Consider the following 24564-nt stretch of genomic DNA (forward strand, 5'->3'; position numbering starts at 1 on the left):
CTTGGTGTGAATAGACTTTTCTTTTTTTGAGACGGAGTTTCGCTCTGTCGCCCAGGCTGGAGTGCAGTGGCGCAGTCTCGATTCACTGCAAGCTCTGCCTCCTGGGTTCTTGCCATTCTCCTGCCTCAGCCTCCCAAGTAGCTGGGACTACAGGCGCCAACCACCACGCCTGGCTAATTTTTTGTATTTTTTAGTAGAGGTGAAGTTTCACTGCATTACCCAGGATGGTCTTGTTCTCCTGACCTTGTGATCCGCCTGCATCGGCCTCCCAAAGTGTTGAGATTACAGGCGTGAGCCACTGCACCCGGCCTAGACTAACATTTAACCATTGTTAGTTGATATAAGAGAGCCATGAACTTTGAGTTGGGCTTCTTACTTTGCAGAGAACTTGGGGGAAAACAGTATTGATAATGGAGTCTGACCCATAGAAATGATAACTTGGCAGTATTTTTGTGTACACTTTCTTTGCCTTAAAGAAAAATACTGTTATTCCATAAGTGTTCTGACCGTAAGTCATAATTTATTACATAAATAACAAAGTATTTTATAGTTGGAAAGAGAGAAGTTAAAGATAGTTAATTTGGATGGCATATAAAATGTATTCTTTTAATATCATTTAAAAGATTTGCTGTACTAACATTAATTTTTGGATATCTTTTTTCTTAGGGTTCAGATGATTGTTTGGTAAAGATTTGGTCAACACATAATGGCCGCTTGTTATCTACATTAAGAGGTCATTCTGCAGAAATTTCAGATATGGCAGTGAACTATGAGAATACAATGATTGCCGCGGGGAGCTGTGATAAAATTATTAGAGTGTGGTGCTTGCGAACTTGTGCCCCGGTTGCTGTGCTCCAAGGACATACAGGATCAATTACATCTTTACAGGTAAACTTTTAGCTTAGTGGGCACATTCCTATATATATTTTCACCTTTTTCTTTAAAACAGTTTATTTGGAATTGAGAAGTAGTAAGATGTGTATTAGTAACTATATATTTTAAGTAAGAGAAATGATAATTCATACTTCCACAAATCATGGAAGGCTGATGAAATGAAGATCTAATGCATATTTACATGAAGGCTTATTGATATTTTGGGGTTTATGGTTGAACTGGATGACTGTCAGTTGCAAACTGGTGATAGATTGTTTTTCAACTTTAAAACTTGTGGATTTTGCTAAGGTGGTTTTGTTTTTTGTTTTTTGTTTTTGAGACTGACTCTTGCTCTGTTGCCCAGGCTGGAGTGCAGTGGCGCGATCTCAGCTCGCTGCAACCTCTGCCTCCCGGGTTCAAGCGATTCTTGTGCCTCAGCCTCCCAAATAGCTGGGATTACAGGTGTCTACCACCATACCTGGCTAATTTTTGTATTTTTAGTAGAGATGGGGTTTCACCATGTTGGGCAGGCTGGTCTCAAACTCCTGACCTCAAGTGACCTGCCTGGCTTGGCCTCTCTAAACGCTGTGATGACAGGCGGGAGCCACTGCGCCCGGCCGCTTTGTTGATTTAATGTGCCTAAATATTTAAAGTTTTTTTCCACGATAAGCAGAGGATAATTTTGAACCTATACAGAGTAGACAGAATAGTATAAACTCCTATGTATCTGTCAACCCATGGCCAGTTCTTTCCTAACTGCTTCATCTTGTACGTAAAGCAAATCCTAGATTTTATATCATTTCTTCTGCAAATGTTTCATTCTGTATTTCTAAAAGATAAGGATTCCTCTTCCCCCCTTTTTTCATAGCAACTGTTTTTTTTTTTTTTTTTTTTTTTTGAGACGGAGTCTGGCTCTGTCACCCAGGCTGGAGTGCAGTGGCCGGATCTCAGCTCACTGCAAGCTCCGCCTCCCGGGTTTACGCCATTCTCCTGCCTCAGCCTCCCGAGTAGCTGGGACTACAGGCGCCCGCCACCTCGCCCGGCTAGTTTTTTGTATTTTTTTAGTAGAGACGGGGTTTCACCGTGTTAGCCAGGATGGTCTCGATCTCCTGACCTCGTGATCCACCCGTCTCGGCCTCCCAAAGTGCTGGGATTACAGGCTTGAGCCACCGCGCCCGGCCATAGCAACTGTTATGGGAGGAAAAGATTCTTTTTTAAAACAACTACAACACTATTATCACACTATTTATTGATGTTCAAGTTTCCAGTTGTCTCGTAAGTGGTATTTTGTTTAGGTTGTTTGAATCAGGAGCAAAACAAAGCCTGCATGTTACAATTGGTTGCTATAGACTAAAGAAACTTAAAATATGAATTTTACCTACCTATGCAGTTAAAAAAAATTATCTTGCAGTTTCTCTGTTGAAGGACCTGGGTTATCTATAGTTTCCCCACAGTTTGGATGTTGCCAATTGTATCCTATTGGAGTAGTTTAATATGTTCCTCTGTATTTCTATTAAGTTGGTTATTGGATCTAGAGCAGTGGTTCTCTTTAATGTGCATGAGAATCACCTGGAGGGCTTGATTAAAACATTGTTAGGCACTACCCCCAAAGTTTCTGATTCAAAATGTCTGGGGTGGGGGTATGGGAATTTCATCACTGATAGAAAATTGATCACATTGAGGTGTAAGTTCTTCCATCAGAAGGCACAAAATGTCTAGTGTTTTTCTGTATTCCTCACTGATGATCGTTGCCTTACATCCATTAGTTGTTAGGGACAGAAAATGTTGCTCTTACTAGTGCAGGGTTCTTGGCTCTCAGTGTAACAGAAATTAATAGGAGGCTGGGCAGACTTCCCAGACAAGATTTATTAAGACTTATGCCGAGACTTATTAAGACTTGTGCCTAGCAGTGGCACATGCCTGTAATCCCAGCACTTTAGGGAGGCTGAGGTGGGAGGATCACTTGAGCTCACAGGTTTGAGACCTGGCCTGGGCAACATAGCGAGACACTACCCCCAACCCCAGAAATAGTTTGGCAAGGTGGCACACGCCTGTAGTCTCAGTACCCTGAGGTTGAGGGAGGATTGCTTGAGCCAGGAGGTTGACGCTGCAGTGAGCCATGATCGCACCAGTACATTTCAATCTGGGTGACAAAGTGAGACTGTCTCAAAAAAAAAAAAAAAAAAAAAAAAAAAAGAAACTTATGCCTGAAACATTGGGAATAAGTGAGACAGTGAAGGAAGAAGGGTCCTCTGGCTGGCTCCCCAGGGGAATGCCTTGCCGTGTCTTAAGGAGGGTGATGTGCAAAACTCATGAAGTAGGTGAACGTTATTACATGTGTGGGGTGGAGCGCAGGGTGTGCAGATGTACTAAAGAATCATGCTAACACATATGTCGCATGATGAGAGGGGGAGATAAGCCCCTCTAGGTGAAGGTTTTAGTATTACAATGAGGCTCAGGGTTAGCATTGGTCCTTCTCCTGGCCTTGTGCACATATGGGCAATAGAGTTAACTCTCCCGAGTAGGATTCGTGGCGGAATGCTGCTTGTTTTAGTTTTTTTAGACAGCTTACAAGGTCTGGTCAGTGAGTATGGGTCAGTGGGGATGGTGCTAAAATGTCTGGTGGTCAGTGGTCACGTATGGAGAAACATGTTAGTGGGGGTGGGCCAAGTCCTGTCCCTACTACACTGTTTCAGTGCTTTTCTATCATTTTTTGAAACTTATGTTTGGTTAGGCTGAAGTAAATTGTTAGATGATTTGTAAGGCTTTTATAAGACTTTTAAAGGCACATTGGTGTCTCTCATTAGAATTTGGTTAAAACTGGCCGGGCGCGGTGGCTCAAGCCTGTAATCCCAGCACTTTGGGAGGCTGAGACAGGCGGATCACGAGGTCAGGAGATCGAGACCATCCTGGCTAACACGGTGAAACCCCGTCTCTACTAAAAAATACAAAAAAAAACTAGCCGGGCGAGGTGGCGGCGCCTATAGTCCCAGCTACTCGGGAGGCTGAGGCAGGAGAATGGCGGGAACCCGGGAGGCGGAGCTTGCAGTGAGCCGAGATCCGGCCACTGCACTCCAGCCTGGGCGACAGAGCAAGACTCCGTCTCAAAAAAAAAAAAAAAAAAAAAAAAAAAAAGAATTTGGTTAAAACTGGTGGTGGTTCAATTTTTTTATGCACATTCACCTAGGCTATATATTAGTGGTCACTTAAATGGATTTGGTGTGAACTTTTGTGATAAAAAGCGACTTTTGTTCTCTTCTAGTTAATATTCTCAAAGAAAAGAGAGTGAGTAGCTATTATGGGATGAAGATAGTTATAATTGAGATAGTGGTTTTTGTTTTTCGTGTTTTTTTTGGCCCAGGCGGAGTGCCGTGGTGTGATCATGGCTCATTGTAACCTCAGCCTGGGGTCAAGGTCTGCCCATCTCAACCTCTCAAGTAGCTAGGACCACAGGTGTGTGCTAACAACCCCAGCTGTTTACAGTTTTTATAGGGATGGAATCTAGCCATGGTGTCCAGGCTGTTCTTGAATTCCTAGGATCAAGCAGTCCTTTTTCCTCCACCTCCCAAAATGCTGGAATTACAAGCCTGAGCCACCGCGCCTTGCTGAGATAGTGTTTTATTTTGGAAGTTTAAGCAAGACTTTTGGTTTGTCTACATGTAGTTAAGAAGTATATTGTTTTCTGGAAGATTTTATAGTTTGAAAATCAAATTCTTGCTAGGTTTCACAGTTAACATTTTATAGTTTGATATGAATGTATTGACAATATAGCAGCAAATAAGAACATTTATACTTTGAGAGGGTGCCTGTCTTAAAATCATCTTGGAATTCTTTGAAAGTGGAGTTCTAATCTTCCCTGAAATGATTCTTCTTGTAGTGGGGGCTCACGTGCGTTTATTGCTTACTGAGTATATCTGAACAATCTACTTGGTTAGTAGTACTTTTTTTTTTGTGACGGAGTCTCACTCTGTTGCCCAGGCTGGAGTGCAGTGGCACTATCTCAGCTCACTGCAACCTCTGCCTCATGGGTTCAAGCGTTTCTTTTGCCTCAGCCTCCTGAGTAGCTGGGACTACAGGCACGTGCCACCATGCCTGGCTAATTTTTTGTGTTTTTAGTAGAGACGAGGTTTTACCGTGTTAGCCAGGATGGTCTCAATCTTCTGACCTTGTGATCCACCCGCCTTGACCTCCCAAAGTGCTGGGATTACAGGCGTGAGCTACAACGCCCAACCTCAGTGGGTGATTTTAATGGCATCTGAACACAACTGATGAAACTGAAGAGAGAATTAGTGAAGTGGAGTTGAGGTCAGAAGAAAATAAATAGAACCAAATACAATGAGTAATCATTGCAGCCTTAGGGAAAATTAGAGGAGTAGTAAGAAGACTGATTGCTAGCTTCTTAATATAATGGAAGTTGATAGACAAGTAATATTTTTAAATTGCTAATAGAAAATGCCAGTCAATAATTCTGAGCCTATTAAAATATATCATTGAGGAATGAAAGTGTATTAAGTGCATGTTTAGACACTGAGAATTTCTTAGCAATCGAACAACATTAAAGGGAATTCTAAATAATATTCTTTTTTTCTTTTTTGAGACGGAGTCTCGCTCTGTCACCCAGGCTGGAGTGCAGTGGCGTGATCTCGGCTCACTGCAAGCTCTGCCTCCCAGGTTCACGCCATTCTCCTGCCTTAGCCTCCCAAGTAGCTGGGACTACAGGCGCCCACCACCACGCCCGGCTAAGTTTTTGTATTTTTTAGTAGAGACAGGGTTTCATTGTGTCAGCCAGGATGGTCTGTATCTCCTGATCTTGTGATCCACCTGCCTTGGCCTCCCAGAGTGCTGGAATTACAGGCATGAGCCACCGCGCCAGCCCTAAATAATATTCTTTAGGCAGGGATGTGATCCCAAGTGGAAACTTGGAGATACAAGAAGGAATGAAGACTTAAGAAAAAAAAAAAAGTGAATGTGTGGGTAAATGGAAATAAACATTGGCTGTATAAGATAAGTAAATTCTGGGCTTCAAAATATGTATGGAATTAAAGAATGAATAGTGTGTATATCAGGAGGAGGTAACTTCAATATTCTAAGATCTTTGCATTGTTCAAGAAGTGGAAAATAAAAAAATACAAATTTACATTAGACTTTAAGATGAAGATGCATTTTGAAATCTCTAGAATAACAGCCAAAAGTATAGCAAGAGATTGTATAACTACTAGACTTAATAGAGGTGGGGAGATATGTACTAATAAAGTAAAACAAGAAAGGAGAAAAAAAACAGTCCTAAGATGATACTGGGTGGGATAGTAAATGTCAATATAAACATAATTATATTACTTGAAATACATTAAATGGGCTAAAGCAAGTCTCAACTGAAATAATTCTAAGTATATTCTCTGACAACAATGTAATTAAACAAGAAATTACTAACAGCCAGATTTAATAACAGATAATCCTCACTTTTTGTAAACTTTATGTATAGTTGACCCTCGAACAATATGGGTTTGAATTACATGGGTCGACATACATAGATTTTCTTCCACCTCTGTCACCCCTGAGATAGCAAGACCAACTCCTCTTATTCCTCCTCCTCCTCCTCAGCCTATTCCACATGAAGACAATGAGGATGAAGACCTTTAAGATGATCACTTCTACTTAATAGTAAATATATTTTCTCTTCCTTATGATTTTCTTGATAACTTTTTTTTTCTAGCTTACTTTATTATTAGAATACCTTACATAAAACATATACAAAAATATGTGTTAATTGACTGTTCATGCAATTGGTAAGGCTTTATTAGTAGTTAAGTTTTTTGGGAGTCAAAAGTTACATGTGGATTTTCAACTGCCTGGGAGGGGGTTGATACCCTAACCCCTGCGTTGTTCAAGGGTCAACTATACTTTTAAATAATCCATACGTCAAAAAAAAAAATCACAATAGACATTTAAGAATATTTCGAACTGATTAATAATGAAAACCTTACAAATGAAAACTTGAGGGAGGTACTCTTTGGGAGTCAGCTTTGAAGGCAGTGCCCAGTGATTCTTGCCTCCTGGCACTCAGGCCACTGTAGTCTCCTTGCTGAATAGGGTTGACCGGTGAACTTAAAAGATAATGAGAAAATGGCATAGTGTGACTTTCAGTGTTTCTGAAGTTACACTACACCATAATAAGATAGCTTTTGTCTTGTTCTCTTTAATCACTGCTCTTGGGGGAAGCCAGTTGTTAGGTAGATTGCACACTCAAACTGCCCTATGGAAAAGTCTTCATGGTAGTAACTGATGTCTTCTGCTGTAGTCATGTGAGTAAGTCATTTTGGAAGCATATCCCCATATTCCCAGTTAAGCCTTTATGTGACTGTGGCTCAGGTCGACATCTTGACTGCATCTTGCAGCCTCGAGACACTGAGCCACACCTACCTAGCTAAGTTGCTGTTGAATTCTCGGCCCATAGAGACTATGGGATAATGAATATTTATTGTTGTCCAGTGTAGCTAAAAATTTTGGGGTAAGTTGTTTCATAACAGTATATCATTCTCCGCTGAAGTTGTGCTGAAGGGGAAATTTACACCCAATTGATGTATTAAAAAGAAGCTGAAATTCAGTGATCAACTGTATTTCTCAAGAAGTTAGAACAATAAACAAGAAGAAAGAAATTTTGAAGATAAGTGCAGAAATTAAGGACAGAAAAAATGTGCATAACAGTAGCAAGGATCAGCAAAGCCAGAAGTTCTTTGAAAGGCTAAAAATACTGGTAAAAGACAGGTTGTTCAGGGAACAAAAAAGAAACTTGACAAATAACCATTATCAGATTTGAAAAAGGGATATCACTACATATCCTTCAGATAATAAAAAGAGGATATTTTAAACAGCCTTATAAAGGAAAATTGAAGGTAAATACAGAGAAAACACCAAGACATAAAAAGAAAATCTGAATTGACTTGTAGCTATGAAATGCATTGTATCTGTAGTTAAACATTTTCTCTACCTACTTATTATTTAGGTAAAAAATGTTTGACCCTAGGCCGGGCGCGGTGGCTCAAGCCTGTAATCCCAGCACTTTGGGAGGCCGAGACGGGCGGATCACGAGGTCAGGAGATCGAGACCATCCTGGCTAACACGGTGAAACCCCGTCTCTACTAAAAAATACAAAAAACTAGCCGGGCGAGGTGGCGGGCGCCTGTAGTCCCAGCTACTCGGGAGGCTGAGGCAGGAGAATGGCGTGGACCCGGGAGGCGGAGCTTGCAGTGAGCCGAGATCCGGCCACTGCACTCCAGCCTGGGCGGCAGAGCGAGACTCCGTCTCAAAAAAAAAAAAAAAACAAAAACCAAAAATGTTTGACCCTAATCTCCCGAGGAAGCAATCAGACAAATCCAAATTGAGAAACTGTGAAACAAATCTCTTATTCCTCAAATGTTTGGTTTCAAGAAAGACAGAAAGATGGAGAGCTTTTTTACAAGGAACCTCAGGAAAAGGGACAAATGTTAATATATGAGCCTTGATTTGGGTTCTGGATTTAGGAGAGAAAAAAGCTGTAAAGGATGTTTGAGAAATTTGGGAAATTTGAATATGGATTATATAATGTTCTGTCAGTATTAAGTTTTTAAAGTATTGATAACTATGTTATAGTTATGTAGGAGAATGTCATTGTTAGGCGATACACACTAAGGATTTTAGGGCTGAAGTAATGTCTGTAAGGTAGATTTGGATGGTTCATGTCAGTATGATATCTACTTCAAGAAGCAGGTGTTGCAAACTGTTAGCCGTTGGTGAATCTTGATGACCAGTGTATGGGTGCTCATTGTACTATTACGACTTTTATTGAGATTAAAAATATTACAAAATTAAATATTTGCAGAAAATGAACACCATGCTATTACTACAACTGTTCATTTTTTTTAGTATTGCTAGGCAAGAAAGAACAAAAATGGGCCGGGCGCAGTGGCTCACGCCTGTAATCCCAGCACTTTGGGAGGCTGAGGTGGGCGGATCACGAGGTCAGGAGTTTGAGACTAGCCTGACCAACACAGTGAAACCCCATCTGTACTAAACATACAAAAAATTAGCTGGGCGTGGTGGCGGACACTTGTAATCCCAGCTACTTGGGAAACTGAGGCAGGAGAAGTGCTTGAAGCTGGGAGGCGGAGGTTGCAGTGAGCCGAGATCGTGCCACTGCACTCCCCACCAGGCGACAGTGCGAGACTTCATCTCAAAAAAACAAAAACAAAAACAAAAATACACAAATACTGGAAATAAAAAATTTTTATTTTCCAATAGTTTGATTGCCTACTTAAAATCCAAGAGAATTGAAAAATGCCTTGACAGGTTGCAGTATATCTTGTGAAATAATAGCTATTGAACTTAGGTAGTGATGATGGCTGCACAGCATTGTGCATGCACTAAATGCCACTGAATTGTTGACTTTAAAATGGTTCATATGGTGTGTTTTATGTTACGTGAATTTTACCCCCCCAGGATGCATGAGTGAGCATACAGGAAAAGATTTTCATTTTAACAGTTAACAGGACAGCTAACTACCTTTGATTAATACATTTTATTTATTTATTTATTTATTTATTTATTTATTTATTTATTTGATAGGAGTCTCGCTCTGTCACCCGGGCTGGAGTGCAGTGGCTGGATCTCAGCTTGCTGCAAGCTATGCCTCCCGGGTTCACACCATTCTCCTGCCTCAGCCTCCGGAGTAGCTGGGACTACAGGCGCCCGCCACCTCGCCCGGCTAGCTTTTTGTATTTTTTAGTAGAGACGGGGTTTCACCGTGTTAGCCAGGATGGTCTCGATCTCCTGACTTCATGATCCGCCCGTCTTGGCCTCCCAAAGTGCTGGGATTACAGACTTGAGCCACCGCGCCCGGCCTTATTTTTTTTTTTTATTAAAGACAGAGTCTTACTCTGTCACTCAGGCTGGAGTGCAGTGGTGCGATCTTGGCTTACTGCAACCTCTTGTCGACTGGGCCCAAGTGATGCTCCCCCCTCACCCTCCTGAGTAGCTGGGAGTAGCTGGGACTACAGGTGCGTGCCACCACTCCTGGCTAAGTTTTTTTGTGTGTGTTTTTTGGGTGGAGATGGGGTTTTGCCATGTTGTCCAAACTGGTCGAACTCCTGGGCTCAAGCAGTCCTCCCGCCTTGGCCTCCCAAAGTACTAGGATTATAGGTGTGAGCCACCACACCCAGCCTACATTCTTTTTAAATTTTTTGTTTTTAGTTGACCTATAATAATTATAGAAAGACAATACAGTGTGATGTTTCAGTGCATATATGCATTGTATAAGGATCAAATGAGGGTAATTATATCCATCATTTTAAGTATTTATCATTTATTTGTTGTGGTAATATTCAAAGTCTTCTAGCTATCTTGAAATGTCTATCACATTGTTATTTGCTGTACTCACGTTGCTGTGTAATAGAACACCAGAACTTATCCTTCCTGTCTGATTGTAACTTAATACCCATTGAAACAACTTCTTATGGTACCCCCTTCCTCCATACTCCCCAGCCATAGGTCACACTGTTCTGTTCTCTGCTTCTGTGAAATCAACTTCTAAAATTCAATAGTGAGATTACACAGTGTTTGCCTTTCTGTGCCTTGCTATTTCACTTAACATAATGGCCTTTAGGTTCATCCATATTACCACAAATGACAGAGAAGTATTCTGTTTTATAATGTTCCATTGTTTGTGTGTGTATACACAGACACACTGCATTTTCTTTGTCTATTCATCTGTAGATGGGTGTTTAGGTTGATTCATATCTTGACTATTGTGAATGGCACTGCAGTAAACATGGGAGTGCAGGTATCTCTTCAATATACTGATTTCATTTCCCTTCGGATATATACCCAAAAGCATAGGCAACAAAAGCAAAAACAGACAAATGGAATTATATCAAACTACAAAGCTTCTGTACAGCAAAGGAAACAATCAATATAGATCAAAGAGTCAACCTGAAGAATGGGAGAAAGTACTTGTAAAATCTGTGCATCTGACAAAGGGTTAATATCCAGAACATAGAAGGAACTCAACTCAATAGAAAAAAAATTCAATTAAAAAATGGGCAAAAGACCTGAATAGACATCTCTAAAAAGAAAACATACAAATGGCCAACAGATATATGAAAATATGTTTAACATCACTAATTATCAGGAAAATGCAAATCAAAACCCCAGTGAGATCCTACCTCACCCCAGAATGACTGTTCTCAAAAAGACAAAGGATAACAAATGTTGGGAAGGATGTGGAGAAAGGGGAACTCTTATGCACTTTTGGTGAGAATGTAAATTAGTACAGCTATTATGGGAAGCAGTATGGAGGTTCTCCCACCTTCCCCAGAGGCAGGTTCTCTCTCTTGCCCAGGCTGGAATGCAGTAGTGTAATCATTGCTTGGCCTCAAACTTGTGGGCTCAAGTCATCCTCCTGCCTCAGCCTTCTGAGTAGCTGAGACTATAGGTGTGTGCCACCTCACCTAGTTAGTTCTTAATTTTTTGTAGAGACAGTGTCTTGCTGTGTTTCACAAGCTGGTCTTGAACTTCTGGCCTCAAGCAGTCCTCCTGTATTGGCCTCTCACAGCACTGGGGTTTATAGGCGTGAGCCACCATGCCTGGCTGGAGGTTCTTCACAAAAAAATGATTGGCTGTATATCCAAAGAAAATAAATAATACGTTGTTTCACAGCAAAAGAGAGGATCAGCCAGGCGCGGTGGCTCATGCCTGTAATCCCAGCACTTTGGGAGGCCGAGGCGAGTGGATCATGAGGTCAGGAGATCGAGACCATCCTGGCTAACACGGTGACACCCCGTATCTACTAAAAAATACAAAAAATTAGCTGGGCGTGGTGGTGGGCACCTGTAGTCCTAGCTACTGGGGAGGCTGAGGCAGGAGAATGGCGTGAACCCGGGAGGTGGAGCTTGCAGTGAGTGGATATCACGCCACTGCACTGCAGCCTGGGTGAGAGAGCGAGACTCCGTCTCAAAAAAAAAAAAAAAAAGAGGATCAGCATATATTGAAGAGTCCTTATTGTATCGCCTAACAAGTTGTAAAAGTAGACGTTCTTAAGCTCATGAGCATGAGGTACATACTAGGTAGTCACTCCAAATGTGTAGATTTCAAGCATACTTTGGACTTTGGAAGTAGACACATGAGGTCTACTAAAAATCCTAAAATCCTAATGCCAAAGAGGACTTGGAGAAATCATAGTTCATACTGTTTCTTTTATGCAGGATTTAGCTAATCCATCTTAGAAAAAAAGAGACTATTTTTAATATCCAGAAATACATATTATAGTCATTGGCAACTGGCCTTGAGGGGGGGCATAATAAAACATGGTTGTATGTCAGTAATACTGCAATTGATGAAATGCTGCTATTTAGAAACAGTAAAAGGAAGGCTCCTGAGGTTAAAAATACCTGTTGGACACTAAAGAAAAACAAAACAAAACAAAACAAATCACAACTCTTAAAACTTCAAGCTTAGAGGCTTCATTAGTGAATTCTGTTAAAACTTGTTAGAACTGCTGAGAGCTTAGTATGATGGTTAGATATATATATAGGACCCATGTCTTAAAACCGGAACTTTATTGTACACTATTAATAAACAAGTAATAAATACAATGGAAGAAGAATTAATTCATAATAGCAACAAAACCCCTCAAACACATAGGAGTAAATTTAACAGGAAATGTGAAATATGTTTATGAAGAAAGATCTTAAAAATACTGGAGTCATGAGTTGGGGAAGGAAATAGTCTAAATAAGTGAAAATGCCTCTACCGTGTTCGTGAATCAGAAGACTCAGTATTGTCAAGATGTCAGCTCTTTCCTGATTATGCTACAAAGTCAGCATATTTACATTTGAAATTCCAGTGATTTTGTTTTTATGGAACTAAGCCAGCCAATCAAGCTCATTTAGAAGAGAAAAATAAGCACGGACAGCAAAAGAAGAGCAAAGAATTGTTTAGCCATGCTGGAGATACAAAAATGTTTTAGAGGTGTTATAAAAAAAAACAGTACAGTATCAGTCCATGAATAGACAAAGATATAAGTGGGACAGAAATAGCCACAAATTGCTTGTATGTCTGGGAATTTGATTTAGAACAGGTGACTTAAAAATATTTTTCCATGGACAGTTAGGTTTAGAATTCTTTTTTTTTTTTTTTTTTTTTTTTGAGACGGAGTTTCGCTCTTGTTGCCCAGGCTGGAGTACAGTGGTGCAATCTCAGCTCACTGCAATCTCCGCCTTCTGGGTTCAAGCAATTCTCCTGCTTCAGCCTCCCGAGTAACTGGGATTACAGGTGCCCACCACCACACCTGGCTAATTTTTTTGTATTTTTAGTAGAGGCAGGGTTTCATCATTTTGGCCAGGCTGGTCTTGAACTCCTGACCTCAGGTGATCCACCTGCCTTGGCCTTCCAAAGTGCTGGGATTACAGGCGTGAGCAACGAGCCACCATGCCTGGCCTCTAGAATTCTTAAAGTACTCTGTGCAAGGTTGTGAGTTTTACTGTGATGGTTTACTTAAAAAAATATTTTTTTGTTCAATTAGCAATTCAGTGTGGAAGGTGTTTTAATTTTTTTAAAGTGAAAGCAAGTTTATTAAGAAAGCAAAGGAGTAAAAGAACCTTCTATTTTAATTAACAAAAATATCCAACTGCTAATATAACTTCAATTATACTACTTTTTCTGCTTACTTTTAATGAGCCTGCAAAGGTCAATGTTAGGCCACATTCTGGAACGTATCTTAGATATGAACAATCACTTTGAACATTTAAAAAAAAAATCATTTCTTCTTACTTTGCTTTCTGTTAATGGCACTATTAGTCTTTGTTTTCTAAGCTCTTTGTCTTGAGTGTTTTGTGAGTCAGCAAGTTTGTTTGCCTTTTGAGACAGAGTCTCACTCTGTTGTCCAGGTTGAAGTGCAGTGGTGTGATCTCGACTCTTTGCAACCTCAGCCTCCTGGGTAGCTGGGACTACAAGCATGTGCCACCATGCCTGGCTAATTTTTTATTTTATTTCATATATATGTATACATACGTATGTGTATACATACATATGTGTATACGTGTATATATACACGTACATACATATACGTAGACATATATATGTTTATACACATGTGTATATCTGTCTACATATGTGTATACATGTACGTACACATACGTGTATATACAGGTGACTTAAAAATACTCTTCCTGGCCGGGTCCAGTGGCTCACGCCTGTAATCCCAGTGCTTTGGGAGGCAGAGGCGGGCAGATCACGAGGTCAGGTGATCGAGACCATCCTGGCTAACATGGTGAAACCCTGTCTCTACTAAAAATACAAAAAATTTAGCTGAGCGTGGTGGTGGGCGCCTGTAGTCCCAGCTACTCGGGAGGCTGAGGCAGGAGAGTGGTGTGAACCTGGGAGGTGGAGCTTGCAGGCTTTCAGTGAGCCGAGATTGTGCCACTGCACTGCAGCCTGGGCGACAGAGCGAGACTCTGTCTCAGGGAAAAAAAAAAAAAAACTCTTCCATGGACAGTTAGGTTTAGAATTCTTTTTTTTTGATACGTATATGTACATAATACATATACATACGTGTATATACATGTATACATGCATATGTAGACTATATATGTATATGTATGTATATACGTGTATGCCCATATGTCTACATATATACACGTGTATACATATGTATATGTGTGTGTGTATATATATGCACACACGTATACATATATACACACACATTTTTTGGTAGGTGGAGGGGTCTTGCTGTGTTGTCCAGGCTGGAGTGCAGTGGCGCCATCGCAACTCGCTGCAACATTCACCGCCTGGGTTCAAGTGATTCTCCTGCCTCAACTTCCCGAATAGCTGGGATTACAGGCGCTGCCACCACGCCCACCTACTTTTTGTGTTACGGGCATCGACCACCACACCTAGCTAATTTTTGTATTTTTAGTAGAGATGGTGTTTCACCATGCTGGCCAGGCTGGCCTCAAACTCCTGACCTCAAACTCCTGACCTGAAGTGATCTGCCTGCCTTGGCTTCCCATAGTACTGGGATCACAGCCGTAAGTCACCATGCCTGGACAATTTTGTATTTTTTTGTAGAGACAGGGATTCGCCACGTCACCCAGGCTGGTCTTAAACTCTTGGACTCAAGCAATTCTCACTCCTCCGCCCCCTCAAAGTGTTGGGATTACGGGCGTGAGCCACGGCACCCGGGCGACTCAGCAAGTTTTGATGCTCCCCTCTTTTTGCCTTTCCTGTCCATTCTAGGGGGAGAAGGGTGGAGCTGTATTCCAGTTAAGCGTCTTGCTTCTTAGATTAACTGGGTTCCCTCTTGGCTTTTTATTACATCTTACCTCTTCTCTTTCAGTCAATATTATATATTGCTGTAAGACAAATCTTTTGGCTGCTTTTGGTGTTTTTACTTGAAAAGTACAGTTACCCTTTAAACTGCTTTGATTACATCCAGACTCTCTACCCATTTATCCCATTGCCCCATGACTTTGAGAAATGAATACTTTGTTCATATAGATCTTTGTTTCTATCATATACCATATTCCTCCTCACTTTTGAACTTGTGCTGATATTATTCCTTTGCTTAGTGTGTGTTTGTCTTCCTAGCATTTTCCTACTATTTAATCCTTCGTAGACATCTCTGGCTAGTTGATCTTCCTTTCTCTAGTTTGCTTGTTTAGCACTTTTGGTATTTTATTAAGTACAGATGTTAGCCTTATTCTGAAGTGGCACTGCAGTATAGTTCTTGTGTTTTCATATATTATGGTTTTGTTTTTAATATATTTAAATCATTGATCCATTTGGAATGTATCCTCATGTACAGTCTGAAGAATGGATTTAGTTTTTTTCCAGATTGCTGCACAATTGTAACACCATTTATGCAGTGATCCATTGTTTGCTCAACAGATTTGAGATAATACCTTAATTCTACTTAAGTTTTACATTAGGGTCCATTTTTCCCCCCATTTTTCCTTCCAATTTTTCAGTCAGCTTTCCTGGTTGAATAGGGTCTAGTTTTGGACTTTATTTTTTCCATTGGTCATTCTGTCAGTGTACACCGTTATGTCTAATTGTTTTAATTATTGAGGCTCTGTGATATGCTTTAATATCTGATAGGACTAGATCTTCACCTTATTAAAGTTTTTCTGGCTAATCTTGTTTATTCTGAAAATAGGCTTATTGAGATCATATTACATATAAATGAATGTGGAGAGGTTATGATTTTTTTCACTACAGTAGTATTACCTATATTTTGGATTTGTGTTTTATTTCCTTAAAGTGTCAGTTGAAGTTAACTTTGCAAGAGTATTAAACTGTAACTTAAGTAGAAGTTCTGGAAACTGAATTGTATATGTTTTACTTTTTAGTTTAGCCCAATGGCCAAAGGCTCTCAAAGATACATGGTTTCCACTGGTGCTGATGGGACAGTTTGCTTTTGGCAATGGGATTTAGAATCCTTGAAATTTAGGTAAGTGGCTTTAATTATGTAACAAGTTTTCTTCTTTAATGTAGTTACAGTTTAGTCTAATGAAATGAAGTTTGATTATTAAGAGATTATGTATATGGTTGCTTTTTTTACCTTTGAACTTCATTTTTATTATATATAGCATATGTGCCATATTGACTCTTTCCTGTTTATAATTATTTAGATAGCTGGATTTGTAAAAGAAGCATAGCTTTTCTATCTTAGCACATTTTTGTAAAGACAAAGTAAGGCATTTAAAAAAATAGGTGTATAATTGGAAATTCAGGCAGGAACATTTGAAGAGTCATAAGACCTGTGTTGTGTACCTCTGCTGTCTAATACAGTAGTCACTAGCCACATATGATCATTGAACACTTTAAATGTGGTTAGTGCAATTGAGGAACTGAATTGATAATTTAAATTTAAAACTTATAATTGATTAATGTGCTAGAAAACTTTTTTTTTCCTTTTTTTTCTTCTTTTTTTTTTTGTTTTTTGACACAGAGTCTCGCTCTGTCACCCAGGCTGGAGTGCGATGGCGCGATCTCGGCTCACTGCAACCTCTGCCTCCTGGGTTCGAGTGATTCTCCTGTCTCAGCCTCCCAAGTAGCTGGGATTACAGGCGCCCGCCAGCACGCCCAGCTAATTTTTTGTATTTTTAGTAGAGTCAGAGTTTCACCAGGCTGGCCAGGCTAGTCTCAAACTCCTGACCTCAGGTGATCCACCCGCCTTGGGCTCCCAAAGTACTGGGATCACGGGCGTGAACCATCACGCCTGGTCTGTTAGAAAATTATTAAGTGTGTCTTCAATAACTTGAATATGTGAAATTTTCAACAAATTTTGGGAAATCCAAATAAAGATAAAATATTTTTGTTAAAAAATGAGTTGTCAAATTGAGATGTATTTTGAGTCTCAAATACACACTGGAAAATTTCAAAGAGTTAATACGAAAGAATATGAAAGTATCTTGTAATTTTATTAATTTGCATTATATGTTGATATTTTGGGTGTATTAGGTTAAAGGAAATATGATTAATTTGATCTTTTTATATTTTGTAAAAATACATGGAAATATGTGGAAATATTTGGTATACAATAAGGTATTATAGAAATAAGACTGTAGCTGGGTGTTGTGCATCTGTGGTTCCCAGCCACTAGGGAGGCTGAGGCTGGAGGGTCCCTTGAGCCCAAGAGTTTGTGTCTAGTCTGGGCAACATGGCGAGACCCTGTCTCTTAAAAAATTATAATATTTAAATATGCTAGATTAAAACCAATATTTTAAACTGTGTTAATGTGGTAAAATAATCTATCTTAAAGCAGCATCTTCTTCTTTTAAAGCCCACGTCCCCTGAAGTTCACTGAAAAGCCTAGGCCAGGCGTTCAAATGCTTTGTTCTTCTTTTAGTGTTGGTAAGAACTTCTTCACATTTTTTCTTAGTGTTTTTTTTTTAAACATTTATTAAATGACCACTTTATTGCTAAGACTTGTATTAGATACGTGGTAAATGACTTCTGATGTTTATTTTGTTAGGTTTAATTTATGATGTTCATTTTGTTAGCCTTGTTCTTCCAGTCCTCTATTCTGCCTTTGTCTGATTTCTGGTAGTAATCAGTGATATAAGAGATGTCTGGTAAAAGAGAGGCTTGAGGTGTCTACACAAGTGATTCCTATGCCTGTCCTATGTGTATGATAATCTAAACTTGTGATTTTTTTCGAATAGGCTAAACTGTGTATGTTTGATAGTTTAAATTTATTTCCCACACATATCTTGGTGAAATTATTCTTTTTCATTTTTTGTACAGTGAACTTGTGTGGTAGTTTTTTTCTTTTTTAGGATAGGTCAAAGACTTTTCCCTCATAAAATCTGAAAACTTGAACAAGCTAGGGTTAGGTATGTAAAATTGTTTAGAAAGCAGAACTTCTTTTCTTAAAAATATTTTTAGAGCACTGGTGCTTAATTGGCATTATATTGCCACCCCTAATAATACAGATGGGGAGGCCGGGCACAGTGACTCAATGCCTGTAATCCCAGTCCTTTGGGAGGCTGAGATGGGAGGATTGCTTCAGCCCAGGAATTTGAACCCAGCCCTGGCAACACAGTGAGAACACATCTCTTAAAAAAAACAAAAACAAAAACAAAATGACCTGGGCATGGTGCACACACCTGTGGTCCCAGCTACTCAGGAGACTAGGTGGGAGTATTGCTTGGTTCCAGGAGGTTGAGGCTGCAGTGAGCCATCATTGCACTAATGCACTCTAGCCTGGGCGACAGACTGAGACCGTGTTCCCTGCCCCACCAGCTGGCTCACACCTGTAATCCCAACACTTTGGGAGGCTGAGGCGGGTGGATCACCTGAGGTCAGGAGTTTGAGACCATCCTGACCGACATGGTGAGACCCCATCTCTACTAAAAATACAAAAAATTAACTGGGCGTGTTGGCGTGCACCTGTAGTCCCAGCTACTTAGCAGGCTGAGGTAGTAGAATTACTTGAACCCGGGAGGTGGAGGTTGCAGTGAGCTGAGATCACACCGTTGAGCTCCAGCCTGGGCGACAGAGCAAGACTCTGTCTCAAAAAAAAAAAAAAAAAAAAAACACACAAAACAGGAGGAGATTGTGAATGTTTCCAGATTGATTGAATTAATTTTGTTTTTTAAAGCTACAAATACAGTTTTATAAGCTCTATATTGTGAGTTAGAAAATGCAACTGTTGAGATACACTTAGTTTTAGAGTAAATGATCTTTTCTTTTTATATTTTAATATAGAAATTTGATTTGTTCAGGTATTTGTTATAAACTGGATGTTTAAACTTTACCATTTTTATTTCAGGTGGTATGTTTTTAGCCACAGGTAGTACTGATCATGTAATCAGAATGTATTTTTTGGGTTTTGAAGCACCCGAAAAAATCGCAGAACTTGAAAGCCACACTGTAAGCATCCACGTTTTAAAATCCTTTAGATTAATTGTTAATACTATTCCTCTTACTGCTAAGGGGCATTGCTATTGGCTCTACTTTTATTTTTAATTTTTTCTTCTGTTGAACAAATGAACTGTCATTTATAACTTTTTGATGGTGTTAAGTTTTAAAATATTAAATCATAGTTGCATTTCTGAGATAAGTCATTGCTTGTGAATGTTATCTTTTAAATTTTTGAATTGTATTTGACAGTTAAAATATTGTTAAAGAGATGTTTGTATATTTATAAAAATGAAAATGTCTAGGTACAATTTTGTTAATTCTATTCTAATTTTAATTTAAGCATACAAGGAATTATATTTAAAGCGAGGTGTGTCATTGGCAACTCAGATTAGCTCTTGAGAGGCCTGATATTTTACAGTGGTTATTTTAGCTTTATGTTCAAAATCTTGATTATGACAGTTGATCTGGGTGGGTTAGTTTTAAGTGGGCCTATTTATCTAACCCAGCCCATGAAATAAGAATGTGGTTTTATTAATGTATAGTAAGATAGAAAACTGTCAGTGTTCTGAAGTACTACTGGTCAGGGTAAGGTCATCTTTTGTTTGAAGCTTTTGGGAAAGCCAGTCCACATCCAGAGATTATTTGATAAATACAGATTTAAATAACTTAAAACAACAATTTTTGTACAATTGAAAATGCCTTGTTTTTAGCTACTTTAAAGCCAATATTTTGAGCACTTTACACACATTTCACTTTCATATAAGTAATTTTAAACAGTTGTAATTATAAATAATGCTGTAAGTTTAGAAGCAAGGCTTTTTTTCCTGTTAGATGTGCCTTTCTTTCAAATGAAAGCTGTATTTTAGTAGTCTTGTTAGATTTGTAGTTAGTCTTCACTTAAAATTATAAAACATGTTGAATGATGGGGCTAAGCAACACAAGTACATATTTTGCTTGTTAAAGCAAATAGGCTTCTAGCATAAAACTTCATTTTTTCAAATTCGCAAACCATGTAGATGATCATTTTTGTATTTCTCCTTTTCCCTCCTTTAGGATAAAGTAGATAGTATCCAATTTTGTAACAATGGTGATCGGTAAGTGTGTGTTTGTATATGTGTGTGTGTGCTATTAGGCAAATTACAATGTGCTACGTATTAGTGTAGCTAACCTGTCATTTTGCATATATTTTTTCCCTTTATATTATGATTTTTTATTTTGTTTTTTCGAGACGGAGTTTCACTCTCGTTGCCCGGGCTGGAGTGCAATGGCATGATCTCAGCTCACCGCAACTTCTGCTGCCCGGGTTCAGGTTATTCTTCTGCTTCAGCCTCCTGAGTAGCTGGGATTACAGGTGCCCGCCACCATGCCTGGCTAACTTTGTATTTTTAGTAGAGATGGGGTTTCTCCATGTTTGTCAGGCTGGTCTCGAACTCCCGACTTCAGGTGATCCTCCCGCCTCGGCCTTCCAAAGTGCTGGGATTACAGGCGTGAGCCACCACGCTCGGCCATTATTTTTTATTTTTAGTTGACTAATTGTCTATGTTTATGGAGCAACTATACTGTGGTGTTTTAATGTATGTTTACATTGTGTGATGATTAAATCAAGCCAGTAAACATCTCTGCCACTTCACATACTTAGCATTTTTCTGTAGTCAGAACATCTGAAATCTCAGAAATTTTGAAATGATATATAATTAGCTGGAGTCACTGTCACGTTGTATATTGCAGATATTTATTAGTAAATATATTAATTGAATGAAAAGTGTCTAGGGTAGGGGTTGGGGGAGAAACACATGAAATGTAAGTTTTTAGAATTGTAGTTTCTGCCAGCTTCTAGTGACCAAAAGTAGTTTTTCTTTGGCTGGATGTCTGATTTACTGAAAAAATAACGTGTAAGGATCATGAAATTTCTTGTTTGGGTAGTTTCTAAGAAACCACTGTGATTATATCCTGCAAAGAAATTATTATTTAAATCGTATTCTCCTTCTTTGCCTCCATTATGTGTCAGGTACCTTTGCTAAACTGTAATTGTTGAGAACTTAATTTGTTAATAGATTGATTTATTTTTACACAGTGTCCAACATGAATTAATTTGAATTAACAAATAAGGTGTTTAAAATGGAGCTATTGCCCTTATTTTCCTATTCTTCAAAACTTTTTTCTGTTTTTTTTTCTTCTTGGCATTTTTTTTTTTTTTTTGAGACGGAGTCTAACTCTGTTGCCTAGGCTGGAGTACAGTGGCGTGACCTCGGCTCACTGTGCTGCAACATCTGCCTCCTGGGTTCAAGCGATTGTCCTGCCTCAGCCTCCTGAGTAGCTGGGATTACAGGCACATGCCACCACGCCTGGCTAATTTTTGTATTTTTAGTAGAGATGGGGTTTCACCATGTTGGTCGGACTGGTCTCGAACTCCTGACCTTGTGATCAACCCACCTTGGCCTCCCATAGTGCTGGGACTACAGACGTGAGCCACTGCGCCCGGCCTCTTCTCAGCATTCTTATACATTGTATTCTCAAAACTTAAATCTGTTTGAAAAGCTATTGATTGAGTTTGAGGTGTGTTTTAATTTCATAGGGCCAGGCAAATCATAGAAAACCAAATTTTTTTTCCCATCCAGATATGCTCTAAATACCTGTCTTTTGAATTAACACCTGTGGATTGTCCTGTTGTCAGGACAGCTACATTACATTCTTTTTTTGCATGTGATTTTAATTGTAGACCTTGTTGGAAAGTGTGTGAATATAGTAAGATCCTGTTCTGCATGTTTTAAGGTTCCTAAGTGGTAGCAGAGATGGAACAGCACGGATTTGGAGATTTGAGCAGTTAGAATGGAGGAGCATTTTATTGGATATGGCTACTAGAATCTCAGGGTAAGTTGAGATTGTTAGAAGTAGGTGCATCATAGGTGTTTGATCTATGTCTCTCTCTCTCTCTCTGTGTGTGTGTGTCTCTCAGTGGTTATTTTGTTGAGATTATAGCTACCTTCTGTTATGAAGAGCTGTGGTATAAGCGAATAGCTGCCTACTGCATATTAGGTGAACCAGATACATCCAGATAAATTTATCCTTACATTGTGTAGCAAAGAATAACATGTACTTTTTCTATTGCTCAGAGCATTGACCTTCTTCTTAGGTGTTGCATTTAAAAGCTTCCACAAGTAAAAAAGATAAAATTGACTCAAGTACATTAAGAGTGGAAATTATACTTTTCTATGGATAGGATTTTTGAAAAATTTTAAAAGCAGCTTAGAGCCAAGGCTGGGAAATAGGGTAAGCAAACATACTTTATTGTTAAGGTTAAAAAAAAAATTGAGCTCCAGCCTGGGCGACAGAGTGAGACTCTGTCTAAAAATAAAAGTCATGGATTTTACTTTAGAATTTGTTTCCTAATTTTAACTTTGCACTTTTTCATACCAGTTTTTCTGAGAAATGTTTCCACATTTTGTCTTTTGGAAATCATGTCTGCTTTATTTCTATTAAAAAATTCTTTTTTTTCTGAGACAGGATCTCACTGTGTCACCCAGGCTGGAGCGCAGCGGTATGCTTGTGCCTCACTTCAGCCTTGACATCCTGGCCTCAAGCAGTACCCCCTTCTCAGCCTTCCGAGTAGTTGGGACTATGAGCATGAGCCATCACGCCTGGCTAATTTTTATGTTTATTTTTTTGTAGTGACTGTTGTTTAGGCTGGTCTCAAACTCCTGGGCTCAAGTGATCCTCTCACCTCTGCCTCCCAAATGCTTTGTTTTTAATAACAGAAATTGACTTATATTCTCTGCTGTAGCTCAAAGAATTGTATTGCATTTTCAAGATAAATTTGATCTTCTTATTTTTGTGGAATTATCTGTGATGGAGAATGAAAAGTATATATACTGGAAATTTGATAACCCTTGTTCATAAACAAATTAAAAAATCTTACATATAACAATGTTACATCTCAGTATGAAAGTGAGTACTGGCAATCCTTGATTAGTTGAAATAATGAAAGGGAATGGGGGTGAAGATAATTTAAAATCAATTTCACCTATTATTGTTTTATTAAGCAAAATAGAAACATCAGTGTCAAAACTGGAATGAAAATTTTTAAATGAGACTGAAAACTGTTTAGTTTTCTTGCTGACACACTCCATCCATGAAGGGGACTTTTCCTGTAATTTTCTTCATGAGAAAATATCTTCTCATTTTAAGTTTTCTTGTTTTCAAATCTTGAAAAAGAAGAGTCTTTTGTATGTAGGAATTGATTGATCTGTTTTAGTGTTCTAATATTGGCATATCAACTTGATGAAATGCAACATACCTGTTAGTAAATTCAAAGTTATTAATTTGTGGCTGGGCGTGGTGGCTCACGCCTGTATTCCTACCACTTTGGGAGGCTGAGGCAGGCAGATCGCCTGAGGTCAGGATATCGAGACCAGCCTGGCCAACATGGTGAAACCCTGCCTCTACTAAAAAAAATACAAAAATTAGCTGGAGATGGTGGCATGTGCCTGTAATCCCAGCTAACTCGGGAGGCTAAAGCAGGAGAATCACTTGAACCTAGGACACAGAGGTTGCAGTGAGCCCAGATGGAGCCACTACACCCCAGCCTGGGTGACAGAGCTGGACTCCGCCTCAAAAAAAAAAACAAACAAAAACCTAAGTTATTAATTCGAAAGCCTTTTAGCTTAAAGTGAAGAATGGAGTCTTTGCCTTTATTCCATTTTACTTTTTTTTTTTTTTTTTTGGAGACAGAGTCTCGCTCTGTCGGGAGTGGCGTGATCTGGGCTCACTGCAAGCTCTGCCTCTTGGATTCACTCCATTCTCCTGCCTCAGCCTCCGAAGTAGCTGGGACTCCAGGCGCCTGCCACACGCCCGGCTAATTTTTTTTGTATTTTTAGTAGAGACGGGATTTCACTATGTTAGCCAGGATGGTCTCAATCTCCTGACCTCGTGATCCACTCACCTTGACCTCCCAATGTGCTGGGATTACAGGCGTAAGCCGCTGTGCCCGGCCTCCATTTTACTTCTTAATATTATTCTACCCTCAACACCAATCAATCTAGTTAGAATTATTCTCTCTTCTGTGTGTGTTTTCTTTTGTAGTTACGTAGATAGCTGTTTTATAGCACTCATATTTTTATAGCTGTATTCTTTTCTTTTTTTGTTTTGTTTTTTTTTTTTTTGAGACAGAGTGGCACGATCTCAGCTTATTGTAAGCTCAGCCTCACGGGATCAAGCGATTCTCCTGCCTCAGCCTCCCGAGTTGCTGGGATTACAGGCACCCATCACTACGCCCAGCTAATTTTTGTACTTTTTGTA

The 24564-nt window shown here is 39.4% G+C and overlaps 2 protein-coding genes across 4 annotated transcripts in view; one reads left to right on the forward strand and one right to left on the reverse strand.

The window, feature by feature from the left end:
• The window catches only part of GET1 (guided entry of tail-anchored proteins factor 1), a 655129-nt gene that overhangs the window by 125258 nt on the left and 505307 nt on the right, over window positions 1-24564 (reverse strand). The gene's annotated exons all lie outside the window — the stretch shown is intronic.
• BRWD1 (bromodomain and WD repeat domain containing 1) overlaps window positions 1-24564 on the forward strand; it is a 132413-nt gene that overhangs the window by 17266 nt on the left and 90583 nt on the right. Inside the window, exons 1-7 of one of the 2 annotated variants that reach the window (XM_050784545.1) lie at window positions 870-888; window positions 6475-6534; window positions 16251-16351; window positions 17687-17757; window positions 19178-19278; window positions 20323-20363; window positions 22042-22140. In XM_050784545.1, the coding sequence (XP_050640502.1) occupies window positions 16260-16351; window positions 17687-17757; window positions 19178-19278; window positions 20323-20363; window positions 22042-22140 (404 nt within the window). In that variant the 5' untranslated portion in view covers window positions 870-888; window positions 6475-6534; window positions 16251-16259. Of the gene's footprint in view, window positions 1-666; window positions 889-6474; window positions 6535-16250; window positions 16352-17686; window positions 17758-19177; window positions 19279-20322; window positions 20364-22041; window positions 22141-24564 lie in introns of those variants that run through there. The other variant, XM_050784544.1, reaches the window with a different exon arrangement.

This window comes from Macaca thibetana, chromosome 3 (assembly GCF_024542745.1).
Source record: "Macaca thibetana thibetana isolate TM-01 chromosome 3, ASM2454274v1, whole genome shotgun sequence".
Classification (NCBI taxonomy): Eukaryota; Metazoa; Chordata; class Mammalia; order Primates; family Cercopithecidae; genus Macaca; species Macaca thibetana.